This window comes from Botrytis fragariae (assembly GCF_013461495.1).
Source record: "Botrytis fragariae strain BVB16 chromosome Unknown tig00000012, whole genome shotgun sequence".
NCBI classification, from domain to species: Eukaryota; Fungi; Ascomycota; class Leotiomycetes; order Helotiales; family Sclerotiniaceae; genus Botrytis; species Botrytis fragariae.
The window spans coordinates 2,427,345-2,440,843 of record NW_023500989.1 but is presented as its reverse complement, the minus strand read 5'-3'; the positions used below and the strand labels follow the sequence as shown (position 1 = coordinate 2,440,843).

At 44.2% G+C, this 13,499-nt stretch overlaps 6 protein-coding genes across 6 annotated transcripts; 2 read left to right on the top strand and 4 right to left on the bottom strand.

Moving 5' to 3' along the window:
- Positions 1 to 426: 426 nt before the first annotated feature.
- Bfra_002973 (uncharacterized protein) lies at positions 427 to 1,329 on the bottom strand (the record flags this gene model as incomplete). Its single annotated transcript, XM_037333386.1, has 1 exon — positions 427 to 1,329. The coding sequence occupies one exon, from the start codon at positions 1,327 to 1,329 to the stop codon at positions 427 to 429; it is 903 nt and encodes a 300-aa protein (XP_037195514.1).
- A 996-nt stretch (positions 1,330 to 2,325) lies between these two features.
- Bfra_002972 (uncharacterized protein) lies at positions 2,326 to 2,627 on the bottom strand (the record flags this gene model as incomplete). Its single annotated transcript, XM_037333385.1, has 2 exons — positions 2,326 to 2,359; positions 2,473 to 2,627. 2 exons carry the CDS (start codon positions 2,625 to 2,627, stop codon positions 2,326 to 2,328), a joined length of 189 nt encoding a protein of 62 aa, XP_037195513.1.
- Positions 2,628 to 3,106: 479 nt separating this feature from the next.
- Positions 3,107 to 4,457, bottom strand: Bfra_002971 (uncharacterized protein; the record flags this gene model as incomplete). The annotated part of the gene is made up of 2 exons (XM_037333384.1): positions 3,107 to 3,638; positions 3,697 to 4,457. The coding sequence occupies 2 exons, from the start codon at positions 4,455 to 4,457 to the stop codon at positions 3,107 to 3,109; spliced, it is 1,293 nt and encodes a 430-aa protein (XP_037195512.1).
- A 177-nt stretch (positions 4,458 to 4,634) lies between these two features.
- On the top strand, positions 4,635 to 8,662 carry Bfra_002970 (putative vacuolar assembly protein; the record flags this gene model as incomplete). Its single annotated transcript, XM_037333383.1, has 6 exons — positions 4,635 to 4,889; positions 4,941 to 4,967; positions 5,021 to 6,024; positions 6,086 to 7,799; positions 7,848 to 8,300; positions 8,345 to 8,662. 6 exons carry the CDS (start codon positions 4,635 to 4,637, stop codon positions 8,660 to 8,662), a joined length of 3,771 nt encoding a protein of 1,256 aa, XP_037195511.1.
- A 387-nt stretch (positions 8,663 to 9,049) lies between these two features.
- Bfra_002969 (uncharacterized protein) lies at positions 9,050 to 10,713 on the bottom strand (the record flags this gene model as incomplete). The annotated part of the gene is made up of 4 exons (XM_037333382.1): positions 9,050 to 9,487; positions 9,542 to 10,082; positions 10,131 to 10,208; positions 10,259 to 10,713. The coding sequence occupies 4 exons, from the start codon at positions 10,711 to 10,713 to the stop codon at positions 9,050 to 9,052; spliced, it is 1,512 nt and encodes a 503-aa protein (XP_037195510.1).
- Positions 10,714 to 13,044: 2,331 nt separating this feature from the next.
- On the top strand, positions 13,045 to 13,355 carry Bfra_002968 (uncharacterized protein; the record flags this gene model as incomplete). The annotated part of the gene is made up of 3 exons (XM_037333381.1): positions 13,045 to 13,106; positions 13,177 to 13,214; positions 13,270 to 13,355. The coding sequence occupies 3 exons, from the start codon at positions 13,045 to 13,047 to the stop codon at positions 13,353 to 13,355; spliced, it is 186 nt and encodes a 61-aa protein (XP_037195509.1).
- Between the last annotated feature and the right edge of the window lie 144 nt (positions 13,356 to 13,499).

Genomic DNA, 13,499 nt, shown 5'->3' with positions numbered 1-13,499 from the left:
GTGCAATGGATTCTTCATTCGCTAGCTTTCCGTGTGAAAAATTGACAGTAAAAAGTGCTTCGCTCTTTGAAGTCAAGTACCGAATGCCTCGTCGGCATATCACAACCTGCCCAATAAACATACTTACGTGCTGTAAAATTCTTAAACAATATAATTCATGATCACTAGAATGCAGCAGGTAGTAGGTAATAGAGGGCCCTGTGAAACGAATGATAATTTGCTGCAAGTTTTTTGCGTCAATGCAATAAATGCCATCCATCCATAATATCGCCATCATCAATTGTTGTCTGTCTCGTACTGATTTGAGACTGTCTAGCAGTTTGCTCATACTGGGGTATCGCCGCTTTTCGAGATTCTATATATTCGTCCCTCGGGGTAACAACTGATTTAACTCTAGAACTCTGGACGTTATCCATCTTCGTCGCATCATATTCCAACAAGTTTGGAGAATACATCTTCCATGGTAAGACATTCCCAGTATGGAATTACTCCCTTAGATTTGATTGGACATATCAGTGCCTGTAGTGTCAGTGGATCAAGCCAGAGATCGAGGGCGTCGCCCTTAATATTTTCTGCGCGTCCTCCAAATCTTGGAATGGTGTCTTCATAGGATGTCAACACCGCTCTACTGATAAGTGGGTAATGTTCGCGCCTTTGACGAATGATAAGTGTGATATCAGTGTCTTTCAAACGACAGATGAAATCATTTTCCCGGACTTCAGCTGAAGTAATGCCAAACTCTCTTGTGCTTGATATAAAAAATCCTGTTTCGTGAACCCTGTCAAATCTGATCGACATTTCTTTGGTCACAGACTTTCCGACATCACACAGCGGTAGATTTTCTCTCGTAGCGTAACCAAATACACTGTCGAAACTCTTTAAGATGTTCTTGCTACAGGAATCCAAGTCTCTAATTTTGCTTGAAAGAATCTTCCATGTGCTTTTAATCTCTGGCAATTCCATTTTCAATCTTTGGGGGAGATCATGTCTGCCAATACTAGACGCGACAACAAGGCCTTCCATATAACCACGGTAATTGAACAATTCTGTCTGGCTTACTTGTTCTATTTCACACCACTTCAAAGCCATTCCAGGGGCTGGGATAGGACCATTTAATACAAGCTGCAGAATCTGACTCAGTCTTATGATGCCGAGTGCCGGTGACTCTGTTGATCGTGTTTGAGTATAGCAGTTAAGGATTTCAACATATGTATCAAACAAGGGTCGAGCATAATCTACAGGGAAATTGCAGAGTTCCGTGTCACTGACTATTCCTAGAAGAACATATATTTTATCGGCTTGGACTTGGCATTCGGAATTCGAAAACATCTCCAGCAATGAATTGAAAGGTCATCTTTGATTGCCAGTCTCTCGGAGTCTGTCAAAATTTGCTGGTGCACTCTCTAGGATAGCTTCGATAACTTTTATCTTAAGCTTTCTATCCCAACTCAAGGTAAGTGAAGACCTAAAGTTCTCCAAAAGGTGTCTAGCTTGACTCCATTCTGCCCAGGTCACAGTTCTCAGTCCTGGACTATGTTTATTGCTCTAGCAAATAACCGGGTCTTTAGCGAGAAGAACTTCCTGCACAATCCATAAGCGATTCTAATATGGTCTGCTACACAATTCACCAAGAGATACAAGTTCTGCGCCTAGAAGAAGCCCATCATTTTCTTCGGTAACATTTGCTCCAGAACCTTTGCACACTAGATTTTTCTGCAATGCAGCCAATCTTTTGATGAAATCAAATCCAACGTCAGGTATCAAAGTCTCCGCATTATTTCCAAACCCTCACCTAGCCATACTATGACTTCTCTTGCCTGTTTATAGATACTGCCCATTTGCATGACCTGATGATTTCTCTCAATTACATCATCTTGATTGATGCATAAAGCGTCAATCCACAGGAAGGGAGTGGTTGGACAGATATGTACCAAGACATTTGCTAGATTAGCTCGCACTTCCACTCGGGTGCCGTTAATAACTATACATTTTAGGGACAAATCCTCTCCCCACGCATAGGATAGCGCAGAATACTCTATATGATTGCTGAGCGATTTCACGACGAGCTTGAAGGCCGGTAGGTTGCGATAACTTGTTGATTCGGGATAGGCAACCACTCGTTCTAGAAGTCTAATCTGGTCGGTGGATCGGTCCAGAGGTTGATAAAATTCGGTAATAGGGTGTACGAGAAACACAGCAGAGTGTGGGTCCAAACAAGTAATTAAGGTGTTCCTCGTATTGGAACTTGATCGATTTGACGTCCTACTTGTGTGTACAATTGGTTTTCCCGCATGCTTGGACACTATCACCGTCGGCCTTGTACGACTATTCATTTGGTGGCAATGCTGGAAGTAACCGTCTATGCAATTCAATGATATCTGAAGATTTGTCATAAGATCTGATATAGCTGGAGCGTCGACTATCCGGATCACCACCCTCTGCCGTTTCTGATTGTGTCTTCGTCTCCCGTACCTTTCCAATATAATATCGTTTACATATCTCCTCTGGGGTGGCCATCTTCTTGCCAAAGAATCTTTACGGTCTGCATCAAAATCAATGGCGCATGGTTCATCCACAGTATCTGGCTCGTTGTTAACAGGGACTCTTTCTTTGCTCCCACTAGCCATAACTACAGGTTCGTCCCTCTGACAGTCAGATGTAAATACCGGCGATGAGGGATTATGTATCTTGAGAGATCGAGCGGTGTTCTCGTATGTTCGACACTCAGGACGGGACACATCAACATTTTTTAGCATCATAGCAACTTCTAATGTCTAGCCTTATCGGTGTCTGGGTGCAGGCTTGCAGGTGGCTGTGCCATTTGACGATGGCCAATCAACTACCCTTCACAGTTTATAACAATGGTTCAAGCCTGCTCACCCCTTATTTCCAAATGGAATGTCTGTATTTGTGTGTACGCTGGACCCGTGAAATCGTTTGATGGTTTGCCTTGAAAATAGTCTGCATGTGGGAAAATTGGAGTACGTAGGATAAAATTCTTTCATTTTGGCAGCTGAAAACGGTGGGCACAAGTCTTAAACCTCTGGGATCGAATGGAGAGTGGGGTATCTTGAGAAAAACGAAACAAGTCAACGGTCTAGCAATGTCACGTTCCATTCTCTTTTCCCATTTCCTTTCCCAATCGTTCACTTCGCTCCTTCCATAATCTCCGAAGCTCAAACCCTACTTCCACAGCAATGAGAACAATAATAATCCACTCTAGATGAATACTATGTTTTTCGCTCATCGTCTCCCGAAGAATTGTTGCGATTTCCTGGGCATAATCCATCTTCTGATTCAGAGTCTTGATCCGTACACCAACATCAAGAGCCCTCCCAACCTGATCATAATATCCTTCCAGGCCCAATTCATGCCGACTATCCCAAAACAGATCCGGAAGTGAATCTGTAAGCTCGGAATAGTGGTTCAGCCGCGCTCGTAAATCGAGCAACTCTCCAGTCTTTTGTAACATGAATTGCCGATTAAATGGTAGCCTTGAACCTCGTGAAAGTAATGTGGGTATAGATTTAGTAGATTCGAAGTATTTGGATAGCATAGTCTCGAGGACCGCGAGTTTTGTTGATCTAGCAAGGCCAGAGGAAAACGCGATTTTCGCAAGGGTTGTATCGACTTGTGAGCTGCAGCAATAGTTAGTGTACACGATTCATGACGCAAATACGACTGATCATAGCATACCTTATACGTCCCTCGCTTGGTGAGTCCTTCGTTCCTAACACAATGGTGTCTCCTCTGATACTGCTATTTTCCCGTTTGGGGTCTTCCTCGCATTCCAGATCTTCTATCTCAACGTTGCCTACATGTGAATCAATAGCGGCCGGCAATAGGGTCTTTGTTGCCAAATCCGTAACTACATCTTCGGGCAAAGACCATGCCACAAGTGAACCCGAAGGAAACACAAATATATCTCCATTATTGACCCCTCGTGTGTGTATAACCTCATCGGATTCAAAGCCAGTTCCATCCGGGTCAATTGAGAAACCATGAGATCTTAGCACTCGAGCTACAGCTTCCATATCAAAATGATCTGCCACGGAGATAGCAATAACTCTGTTTGTGCCTTCAACATTTTCAGAGGTGACTTCAGGTCGAGTTATGTTCTGCCTGGATCTTTGAGCTTCAACTGCAACCCTCCTCAAACTCGTCTTCCCAGCGGGCGACCGTAAAGGTTTCCTTTTTTGAACCGGCTTCAGCTCGGCTGTTGATTCGATACTTGATGATGCGACATCTTGTTGGAGGGTAGCATTGGAAGAGAAAAAGTTCCGTTTTCTGGGGTATAGTGTTGGTGCTGAAGCATGGAGGCATCGATAAGGAAGTTGCAAATTATTTCCACCAATTGGCCGTCTAACTGCGACAGAGCAAAATGAACGAGAAAAGACTTCATGATAATTGTAGACCTTATCAGTCATACAACATAAATTATATAGAAAATTGTCCATCTTTGCGGGGGTTCGAAACAAATTCTTAGGATCACAGAAAATTAAATTTACTGCCGAAAGCCTAGAACTCGGCTATCTCAGGTTGCTCCAAACCTCAATGGCATTGACGTCGTCGGTGTAGCTACCCCTGCACATCCTTGACAACAAAAGCAAATGTGATCGGGAGAGTCTGCCGTTATGGCTGAAGGGTCAGAAGAACAAAGCGACACCAAAAATCTGGACAGTGTTGAGTCCAGTCAAGGTGGAACTGAAACCGGGGACGATGATGACACCGTTGAGACAGAGTCGGAGGATGGCGAAGAGGAGGACGAAGAGGAGGACGAAGAGGAAGAGGAGCCCAAGCTGAAATACGCTCGAATGACAAGCCATCTTGGACCAGTCTATAGAAATGGAGATGCTACAAGTACCTTCCTGGTTGCTGGCGACAAAATGGTAAACCTCCACCACCAGGTGACTGTATTTCTCTAGCTAATTGTTTCCTAGTTTGTTGGTACACATAATGGTAATATTGTATGATACGGATCCCTCCCTTCCCCCAGATAATCTGCTAACAGTTTATGTAGCATGTACTGTCGTTGCCTTCATTCAAGTCTATTCGAACCTACCATGCCCATTCAGCTTCAATTACGAGCATATCCATATCCCCTTTCCCTCCTCCTCTACCCACACCAGTTCCCGAAGCTGTACAACGCTTTACGTCGCGCGTGCAACCAGAAGCTCCAAATGCACCGCAAAGAGCCCCATCAATGGCATCCCAGGCCTCCGCGAACACAGCTCGGAGTCCTGGAGGTCCGGTAGTCCCCAAAACTCCTTCGAACGCAATATACATTGGCACGTCTTCCGTTGATGGCAAGGTATGCATAGCATCCTTGGTTGATGTAAAAGATGTACAATTGAGGGATTTTGCAAGACCTGTCCAGGCTGTTAGTCTGTCGCCGGATTACAAAAACGATCGCTCATACATATCGGGAGGACTGGCAGGAAATCTGGTGCTTACCGTCGGCGGCAAAGCAGGTACAAGCTCGACTTCTACCACTACAGGAAGTGCGGCGGCCACTGCAAGTGGCTGGCTTGGGACTATTGGTCTAGGAACGCATGCTGGGAAGGATACCGTGTTACACTCTGGCGAAGGCACAATTAATACCATCAAGTGGTCCTTATCAGGAAGATATGTGGCATGGAGCAATGAGCATGGTATCAAGATTATGAGGTCTCATCTACAACTGGATAGTGCGGATACTGAATCTGCTTGGAAGCGAATCGGGCACATACCTCGTCCAGATGGAGAGCAATGGGAAGATATGGCTAGTGTTTGGAAAGCTAGAGTCGAATGGATAGACGAGAAAACTCTTGAAACTGATGAAGATGACAAAGCTCGCGAAGCATCATCTGCTTCCCCAGCCACAGCAAAATTGAGATTGCAAGCCTCGAGGGACAAATTGCGTATTGAAAAGTTGGTCGTTGGATGGGGTGGTACAATCTGGATGATTAATGTGCACCCTGGTGGAACCGGGGTTGGAAAGAATGTGGGAGAGCGCACAGTTGGTAGCGCTGAGATCATCAAAATGTGAGTTGCAAGATATGAACTTATTATCACGGTGTTTCCAGCACTTTTCTAACATTATTAGGTTACGGATGGATTGCATAATTTCTGGATTATCGTTATATACCCCAACTTTACTTGTTGTACTTGCTTATGTTATGCCCGATGAAGAAGATGAGGAATCTATTACACCGAAAGGACATAAATCGCATCCGTCAACAGGTAGCGAGCCGAGCGGTGGAATACGGCGTCGACAAAACGCACTATCTCCGGAACTTCGTCTTATTGATCTTGGAACATCCCAAGAAGTTGATACTGATGGATTGACGGTCAGCCGTTACGAAAGGCTCTCAGCTGGTGATTATCATTTGTGCGTATTGCCTGCCGCTCGAGATCAACCAGTAGTTCAATCATCTCGTGGAACTCTGGAAGCCCTTACTGGAATGGGTAGTGGTATGTGGAATGCTACAATCAACGCTACGGCACTGTTGAGTTCCAGTGCAAGTGTGATTAGCAATGGAAGTACAGGTGATGGTGATTCGAAACACACATCGATTAGATCGAAAGTTGCTCACCACAATCGCGCCACGGCTGCTCATCCGCACATCATCACACCAGGGATGAAAATCTTCATCCAAAGTCCATATGACTGTATTCTGGCTACGAAGCGAGATTTATCCGACCATCTTGCGTGGCTATTAGAGCACGAAAAGCACCAAGAGGCCTGGGAACTCATTGATGAACACCCCGAAGTGATCTCATCTTCTCCCGAGAAACTCTCTGAAATTGGGCCAGCAACTCCGGATCGAACACGCTCAAGTAGTGATGATTTCTACGATAACGAAAGTACAACCATCGAATCTGCAAGTCGCTTGATTAACTCTTCTGTGGAAAAAGAGAAGCGTAGGATTGGTGAACTTTGGATTCAATCATTGATTGAGAACGATGACTGGACCTCAGCAGGTAGGATATGTGGCAAAGTGCTGGGTACATCGGATCGGTGGGAACATTGGGTCTGGACATTTGCTGGAAAGGACAAATTTGATGAGATTACCAACTTTATACCGACAGCACAAATCACGCCACCTCTGCCTTCGACAATCTACGAAATCGTACTAGGGCATTATATCACCCATAACTTACCACGAGTTGGCGAGTTACTCGACCAATGGTCTCCCGACTTGTTCGATATCAAAGCTGTAGCCACAGCTCTAGAAAACCAGCTCAAATATCGTGATGTCCGCCAAGACAGCGTAGAGGATGGCAAAATCGGTAGAGATTGGAGAATTGTCATGGAAAGTTTGGGGAAGCTTTACGTGGCTGATGGTCGACCTCGCGAGGCATTGAAATGTTACATGAAGCTGCAGGATGCAGACACCGCCATGGGTCTTATTAAACAATATCATTTGGTGGACGCAGTCGCAGATGATCTACCCAGTCTTATTATGCTCCGCGTTTCAAAAGAGCAGAAGCGACATGCTCCTATTTCAGAATTAAAAGAAGCTACTTCCGAGGCTATTCAATTACTTGTTGACGAGGCTCATCATGGCCTTGTTCGGCCTCAAATTGTCGTGGATCAGTTGGAAGAAATGCCACTGTACCTCTTCTTCTACGTCAGCTCCCTCTGGAAAGGAGACGGCATAGACGAAATTCCAGGCGAGAATCGTGATCGATTATTAGCAGAAAGTAGATCGCTTGTCGATGGTTTGGCTGATTTGGCTTTACAACTCTTCGCGACATATGATCGCGATCTACTTATGGAGTTCCTTAAGTCTTCCACCTTCTATAGTTTTGAAAAGGTTTGTGTGACCTCAATTTGTTCTCGATGCAAACTAACAATTTACTAGGCAACACTTGAATGCGAAAATCACTCATACATCCCAGAGCTCGTGTATCTTTACTCTAAGACTGGTCAAACAAAACGTGCGCTCTATCTCATTATTGATCGTCTAGCAGATGTCTCACAAGCAATATCATTTGCAAAATCTCAAAATGACGCCGACCTTTGGGATGATCTTCTCGAATACTCTATGGATAAACCTAGATTCATTCGCGGATTGTTAGAAGAAGTTGGGACGGCGATTGATCCAATCCGATTAGTTCGCAAAATTCCTGAAGGTCTGGAAATTGAAGGCTTGAGAGAAGGTCTTAGTAGAATGATCAAGGAATATGAAATTCAAGAAAGTATCAGTCAAGGAGTAGCAAGGGTATTAAGAGGTGAAGTTGCAATGGCTCAGAATACCCTTCGAGCAGGTCAACGTCGTGGCGTCAAATTCGATGTCGCCGAACAAGAATTTGAGGTGGATAATGAAACCCAACAACCCCCACAAGACGATTACACAAGCACAAGCCTGCACACTGCATGAGTTGCAAAAGCGCCTTTTATGAAGGCGAAATGGAAACGTTGGTCGGTTTTGCATGCGGTCATGTGTGGCACTTATCACATTTATTGAATTACGGCAAAAGCGAAGATCAGATTCGCCAATCCGCAGATGCAGAAAGACATCCTACTTATGATGGATTTGATGATGGGGAAGATGAGCGCAGATACACGAATGTGCACAGTATTGGGACTAAAGTCACGAGGGCGAGGTTATTAAAGGATAGAATTAGAGGCGGTTGTCCTGTATGTAAAGACAAGGGCGATGGTGCGTATGCTTGATGAGTATTTGCGTGGACTTCAGCGGTATTATATGGAGTGATGAATGCATGGTTTGGAGCGAGGTATAACGGAATACGAAATTCAGAATATAATAATACCTATACTTACGGAATAACTACTCCTTCACACCTTGAGTGATCGTTTTGATCTGCACATTCATGAAAAGTAAAAGTAATTGGTACCCAAATTTAATTCTAGATCCCAAAGCGCCAGCCCCAAATCCGCAAAACTCACTGGTATATCAATACATCACCATACTGAATATAACCCCTCTAAGAATAAATTTTCAAAAGCCCGACGAACCAAAAGCCTTCACGGGCATATCACCAAACACCATACTCAAGTTGCTCTTTCGATGAACCAAATAAATCACTACTGTAACCCATCTTAATTCATGGGACTTCTGCCGTCGCGATACAACCACAATCTGCTCAAGTTCTTGACTTTGTATCCGCTCGTCCCAAAATCACCATTAGTCACTATTATTCCCTCCCCCGGCAAGTTCGTCCCCTTCTTCTTCTTTGGCCCATTCATTTTAGCACTTTTTGCACTCATCTGTGGCGCAATTCCATCGTCGGCGTTCGATTCTCCAACACAGGAAACTTCCCAATCTTCTCTTCCGAGTTTGTCTTCCGGCGCCACGCGACCTCTGCCTTCGACTGAGCTGGTCATAAATACGTCTTCTTCATCTACCCGCTCCCGATCCCAGTCCCTATCTGTAGTCTTCTCGTCGTCTTTGATTCCGGTGCCTTGCAATAGCCTTCGCGAGGCTTTGGAAAGTGGAAACATGGTGTCTAGATAGTGCTGGACGAACATGTGACCGCTCTAAACATTGGATCATTAGTAGATGTGTCAAAATATCTCTATAGTTATACTCACAGTTTCTACTTCAAATAGTCTTCCCATGAAACGTGGGGCGAATGTATCATTACTATAATTTGTGTGGTAGTGAAGAACTCCGAATCGAGAGACAAAATCATATGTGTGTGCATAGTGTTCGATATGTGGAATAGCTTTTCCATTTCCGTTTCGACTAGTTGGAAGTTCTACAGGGTTATTCGAATTTGTGAACAGGGTAGTTACTGTTCTAGTTAGAGAATTTGCTGGTAATGACGGATGGGCCAGGGCATTATTCTGAGATGCTATTTGTAGATGTGGATTATTGAAATGGTTAGCGGCGTTTCCGAAGGTGTAGACTTCAAGCTTTTGGAGAAGATCTTGAGGAATCTCGGCGAGAAGCCAGTCTACAATCATGCTGCCCTCAATGGAGCCTTGCGAGTGTAGAACAAAAATCACGCGTGTAACCTCAGGTTCGTACAGTGTCCCCTTAAGGATGCGGTAGGAGGTACGAACGTCAGTAGTGGCGTAGTTAAGAGTACGCTGAACCAGACATTCGAAGAGGTCGAAGACGAGTCCCTTACTACACTTTGTTAATGAAAAATAATAATACAATATAAGGGGAACTCACGTTCTGTTGTGAATTCCTAGAACCGGGCGGCCGAATGTGAGAGCAAGGCGATCTACGGAACCTTTAAGCCAGTGGTGACTGTCCATCTATTAGTCTACGACGGTAAATGATATACTCGGGATAATTACCCAGTACAAACACCATTCATGTACAACCATCGCTCATGAGCATGTTCCTCCTTTCTTTGGGCATACTCGGGAGCTGATTCACATGTTGTCACCGATGCTGACCCATTCAAAATCAAACAAAGTAAATAATTGAACACCCAAAATACGGTGAACCCCGTGGCTACTACCCACACGGGCATCATAATCCAAATAGGGACAGAAAGGATAAAACATAATTGCAGAAAGAACAGAACAGCATGTAAGGCAAGATCGAATAGGTTTCCTGCAGAAGGGTATAATTCATCCAGAACACCAGAAGGCGTGGGAGTAAGAGGTAGAAAGATACCAGGAACAAATCTGAGATTCACAAACACGACCCATAAATCTTGAAGAAACAATTTGGCAGGAGATGCAGTGTAGGACAAAGGGGTAACGAGGTTGGATCCGATTTGCGACGGATAAAATTTGACGGCCATAATTGGTGAATTTGCTTAGGAAAAGACAGACAGAATAAACATGAAGACGAAGAAGTAGACCGACGCGCAGAAGAAAGTAACGCGAATAATTCCAGAAGTTCACGGAGAGGTATATCAAGGCATTTGTTTTTGTTTCAGTTGATGAAGGAATGTGACGCAAACATTTGATTCCTTTTTTTCAACAGCCAGCCTTATTATGAATCACCCGACCGCGAAACAAGTTGACTCGGTGGCTTGACCCATAACAGAGTTTCCCCTGAGTAGAACTGGGGCAAGGTGGGTATACTTGGGTCAGAAGCTGAGGAACTCGGCACCGTTATTGTAGCCTTGCTCCTCGGCGCTCTACATCATCGATACTTAGACATCGGTGAAGAGGCTTAGCCGGAGGACAGATGACAATTGTTCATCAGCGAAGCCTTTCAAGAACATAACCATTCCTTCCATAGATACATAAAATTATATTTAGAGTGTGTTCCTAGGTGGATATAAGTCGATGTGTAATTCGATGCCATCAAAATTAATTATTTTGTTCGTGATTGATTTTCTAGAGTATTTTAGTTATTGATGTTAAGTGTTAAGATGGTCGAATGCGGTCTGTTTGTTCTCCACCGAATAGGGCTGTCCGACGAGGGTTTGTTGTCTTGTCTTCAGCCGGTTCTCCGGCGTATTTCAACCAATGATAATAATTGGGGAAAGAGATACAATCGACTAATTTGCAGGAGTGACGATACTCCAAGCTCTTGCTTATGTCTAGTTGAGTGTTGAGGCTGAGTGCGACACTTCAACATCACAAGTCAGAGCTTTCGGGAAATCATCGGCTTCGCGTCTGCATCACAACCACATTCATATATAAAGCACGTCGTTACAGTATCAACTAAAATTGGGAGGGGAATTTGGAAGTCGGAAGCATCGAAGCTGAAGTTATAGCCTTCACAAGACGACCCAAGATTCTTTGATACTCGAGCATCTTCCCACCGGTTCCGTCTTGGCGATCGATGCTGTGATTATCGCTATGTATCTTCGGGAAAAAGCTTTCTTTATGCTATGTGTTTCCATCAATTATCATTCAGGCATTGTCTTGTTTCAAGCAAGTAGGTACTCAAGTTAAATATAAGTCCTCCAGAACATCATGGTAAATGGATTCTGTACTCCATTCTTGATCAACAGGCGTCTACAAGAATCACCTTCACAGATCTCACTTATGGTAGAGCCGACATTGGAGATAGCACGAGTGCTCCAGCAGAGTCAAAATCATAAACAGCGGATGCAGAGGGTGCACTATGTTATGAGCTGTAATCTTTTGGACAAGTTTTGGGCGGTGTTTTTGTACACGCATGGTGTAGTTATAGCTAAACTGGGAATTGAGTATGGATAAAATCTGAAGTCTGATGTGTGATAGAGCCGCGCCAGGTAATATGTTTCGCATGTCATTTTTAACCCTCTTTGTGTTTATATAGACAAGCCACAATCATATCTCGAAGGCACTGTATCTCTAGTATCATGATAGTGCTGTTGTGTCAAACTTGACTTGTGGTGCGTGCCTACATGTATGATGGGAAAGTCTCAACAATATAGACAAGACGTCCACACTGTGCAATTACTATAGAAATTACAGAGAGCCAGTGACTTCCATTGCCCATCAACATATTTCTGCTACCACATCAACTGCGCGGATCACATACATAGATATGTTGCGGTGTACAAAAATATTCATCCGTCAACCACCTAAATATCTACCATTTCTGCACACAGGCATCAACTCTACTATATAAACCCACTTAAGGAACTTCTCTCATCCAGATCGCAAAGGCGACAAACAGTCCTGTTTGTTCAGGTCAAATGCGGTCTGGTGGTGGAGTGGTATAGACGCCTGGTTCGAATCGGAAAAAAATCCCGTCGCGGGGTTTCTCCTCCCGTCCCTCTCATGGGACGGCAAGGTTTTGCTAATTAGATAGTTTTGCTGTCTGTTTTTTTGTTCTGGAATTTTTTGAAGGCGCATGGGGGGAGGTAGTAGGTGGCTATATCAAGAGTTCTGTTTTGAGGGGCGAGATGCGGCAGTGAATAGAGGAAAACTCGCGTCGGCAAAGCGGCGAGATGTACCTAGTCTTGAGCATTATTCCTACCTGAAAATCGATGCTGGAAATGCGACAGCTCAGTCCAGAAAATCATATTTGGGTCATGGCTTTTTGCTTCTATTGTCAAGTATCTCCTAACTCCGATTGCCGCGTTGTCTGATTGCCTACATGTTTAGAAACACCTTTTCACGCTGTGTGATCCATAATGACCGACGGCTGCCGTTTTTTGATGACAAGACAAACAGTCACAGTTCACATGGATATCCCACTCGCATCTCCGATGACTGTTCCGGCCAAAATCGCTATCAAGACTGCCTGGTATGTATTGTTGACTAACAATACTGTATTTCCGAAGCTCTTCACCAATTAAGAATCAGTATTTCTGCAGCGACATGAACGACAGCATCATGTGGTCGAATTTTTGTTGTAAGCAATATGATTCAAGGGCGCCTGACAAGCTGCAGATAAGCGGCATTTAAAGACCGTGTTGCCGGAACCCAATCGTCCTTTACCTATCTAGGTACACGGTATTGCGTTGTTTTGATTCATGGCGGGAAGAAGTACTGACGTCAGGGAATTCAACTCTGCGTTACCTTAACAAGGACATCAACTGGGTATCTTGAAGTGGAAATTCAAGCATACTATGAAGAGCTTGAAATCCTGAAACAGATTTCTGAGTAGGAAACCCCCAAACCCAAGAACTTGAGAGGT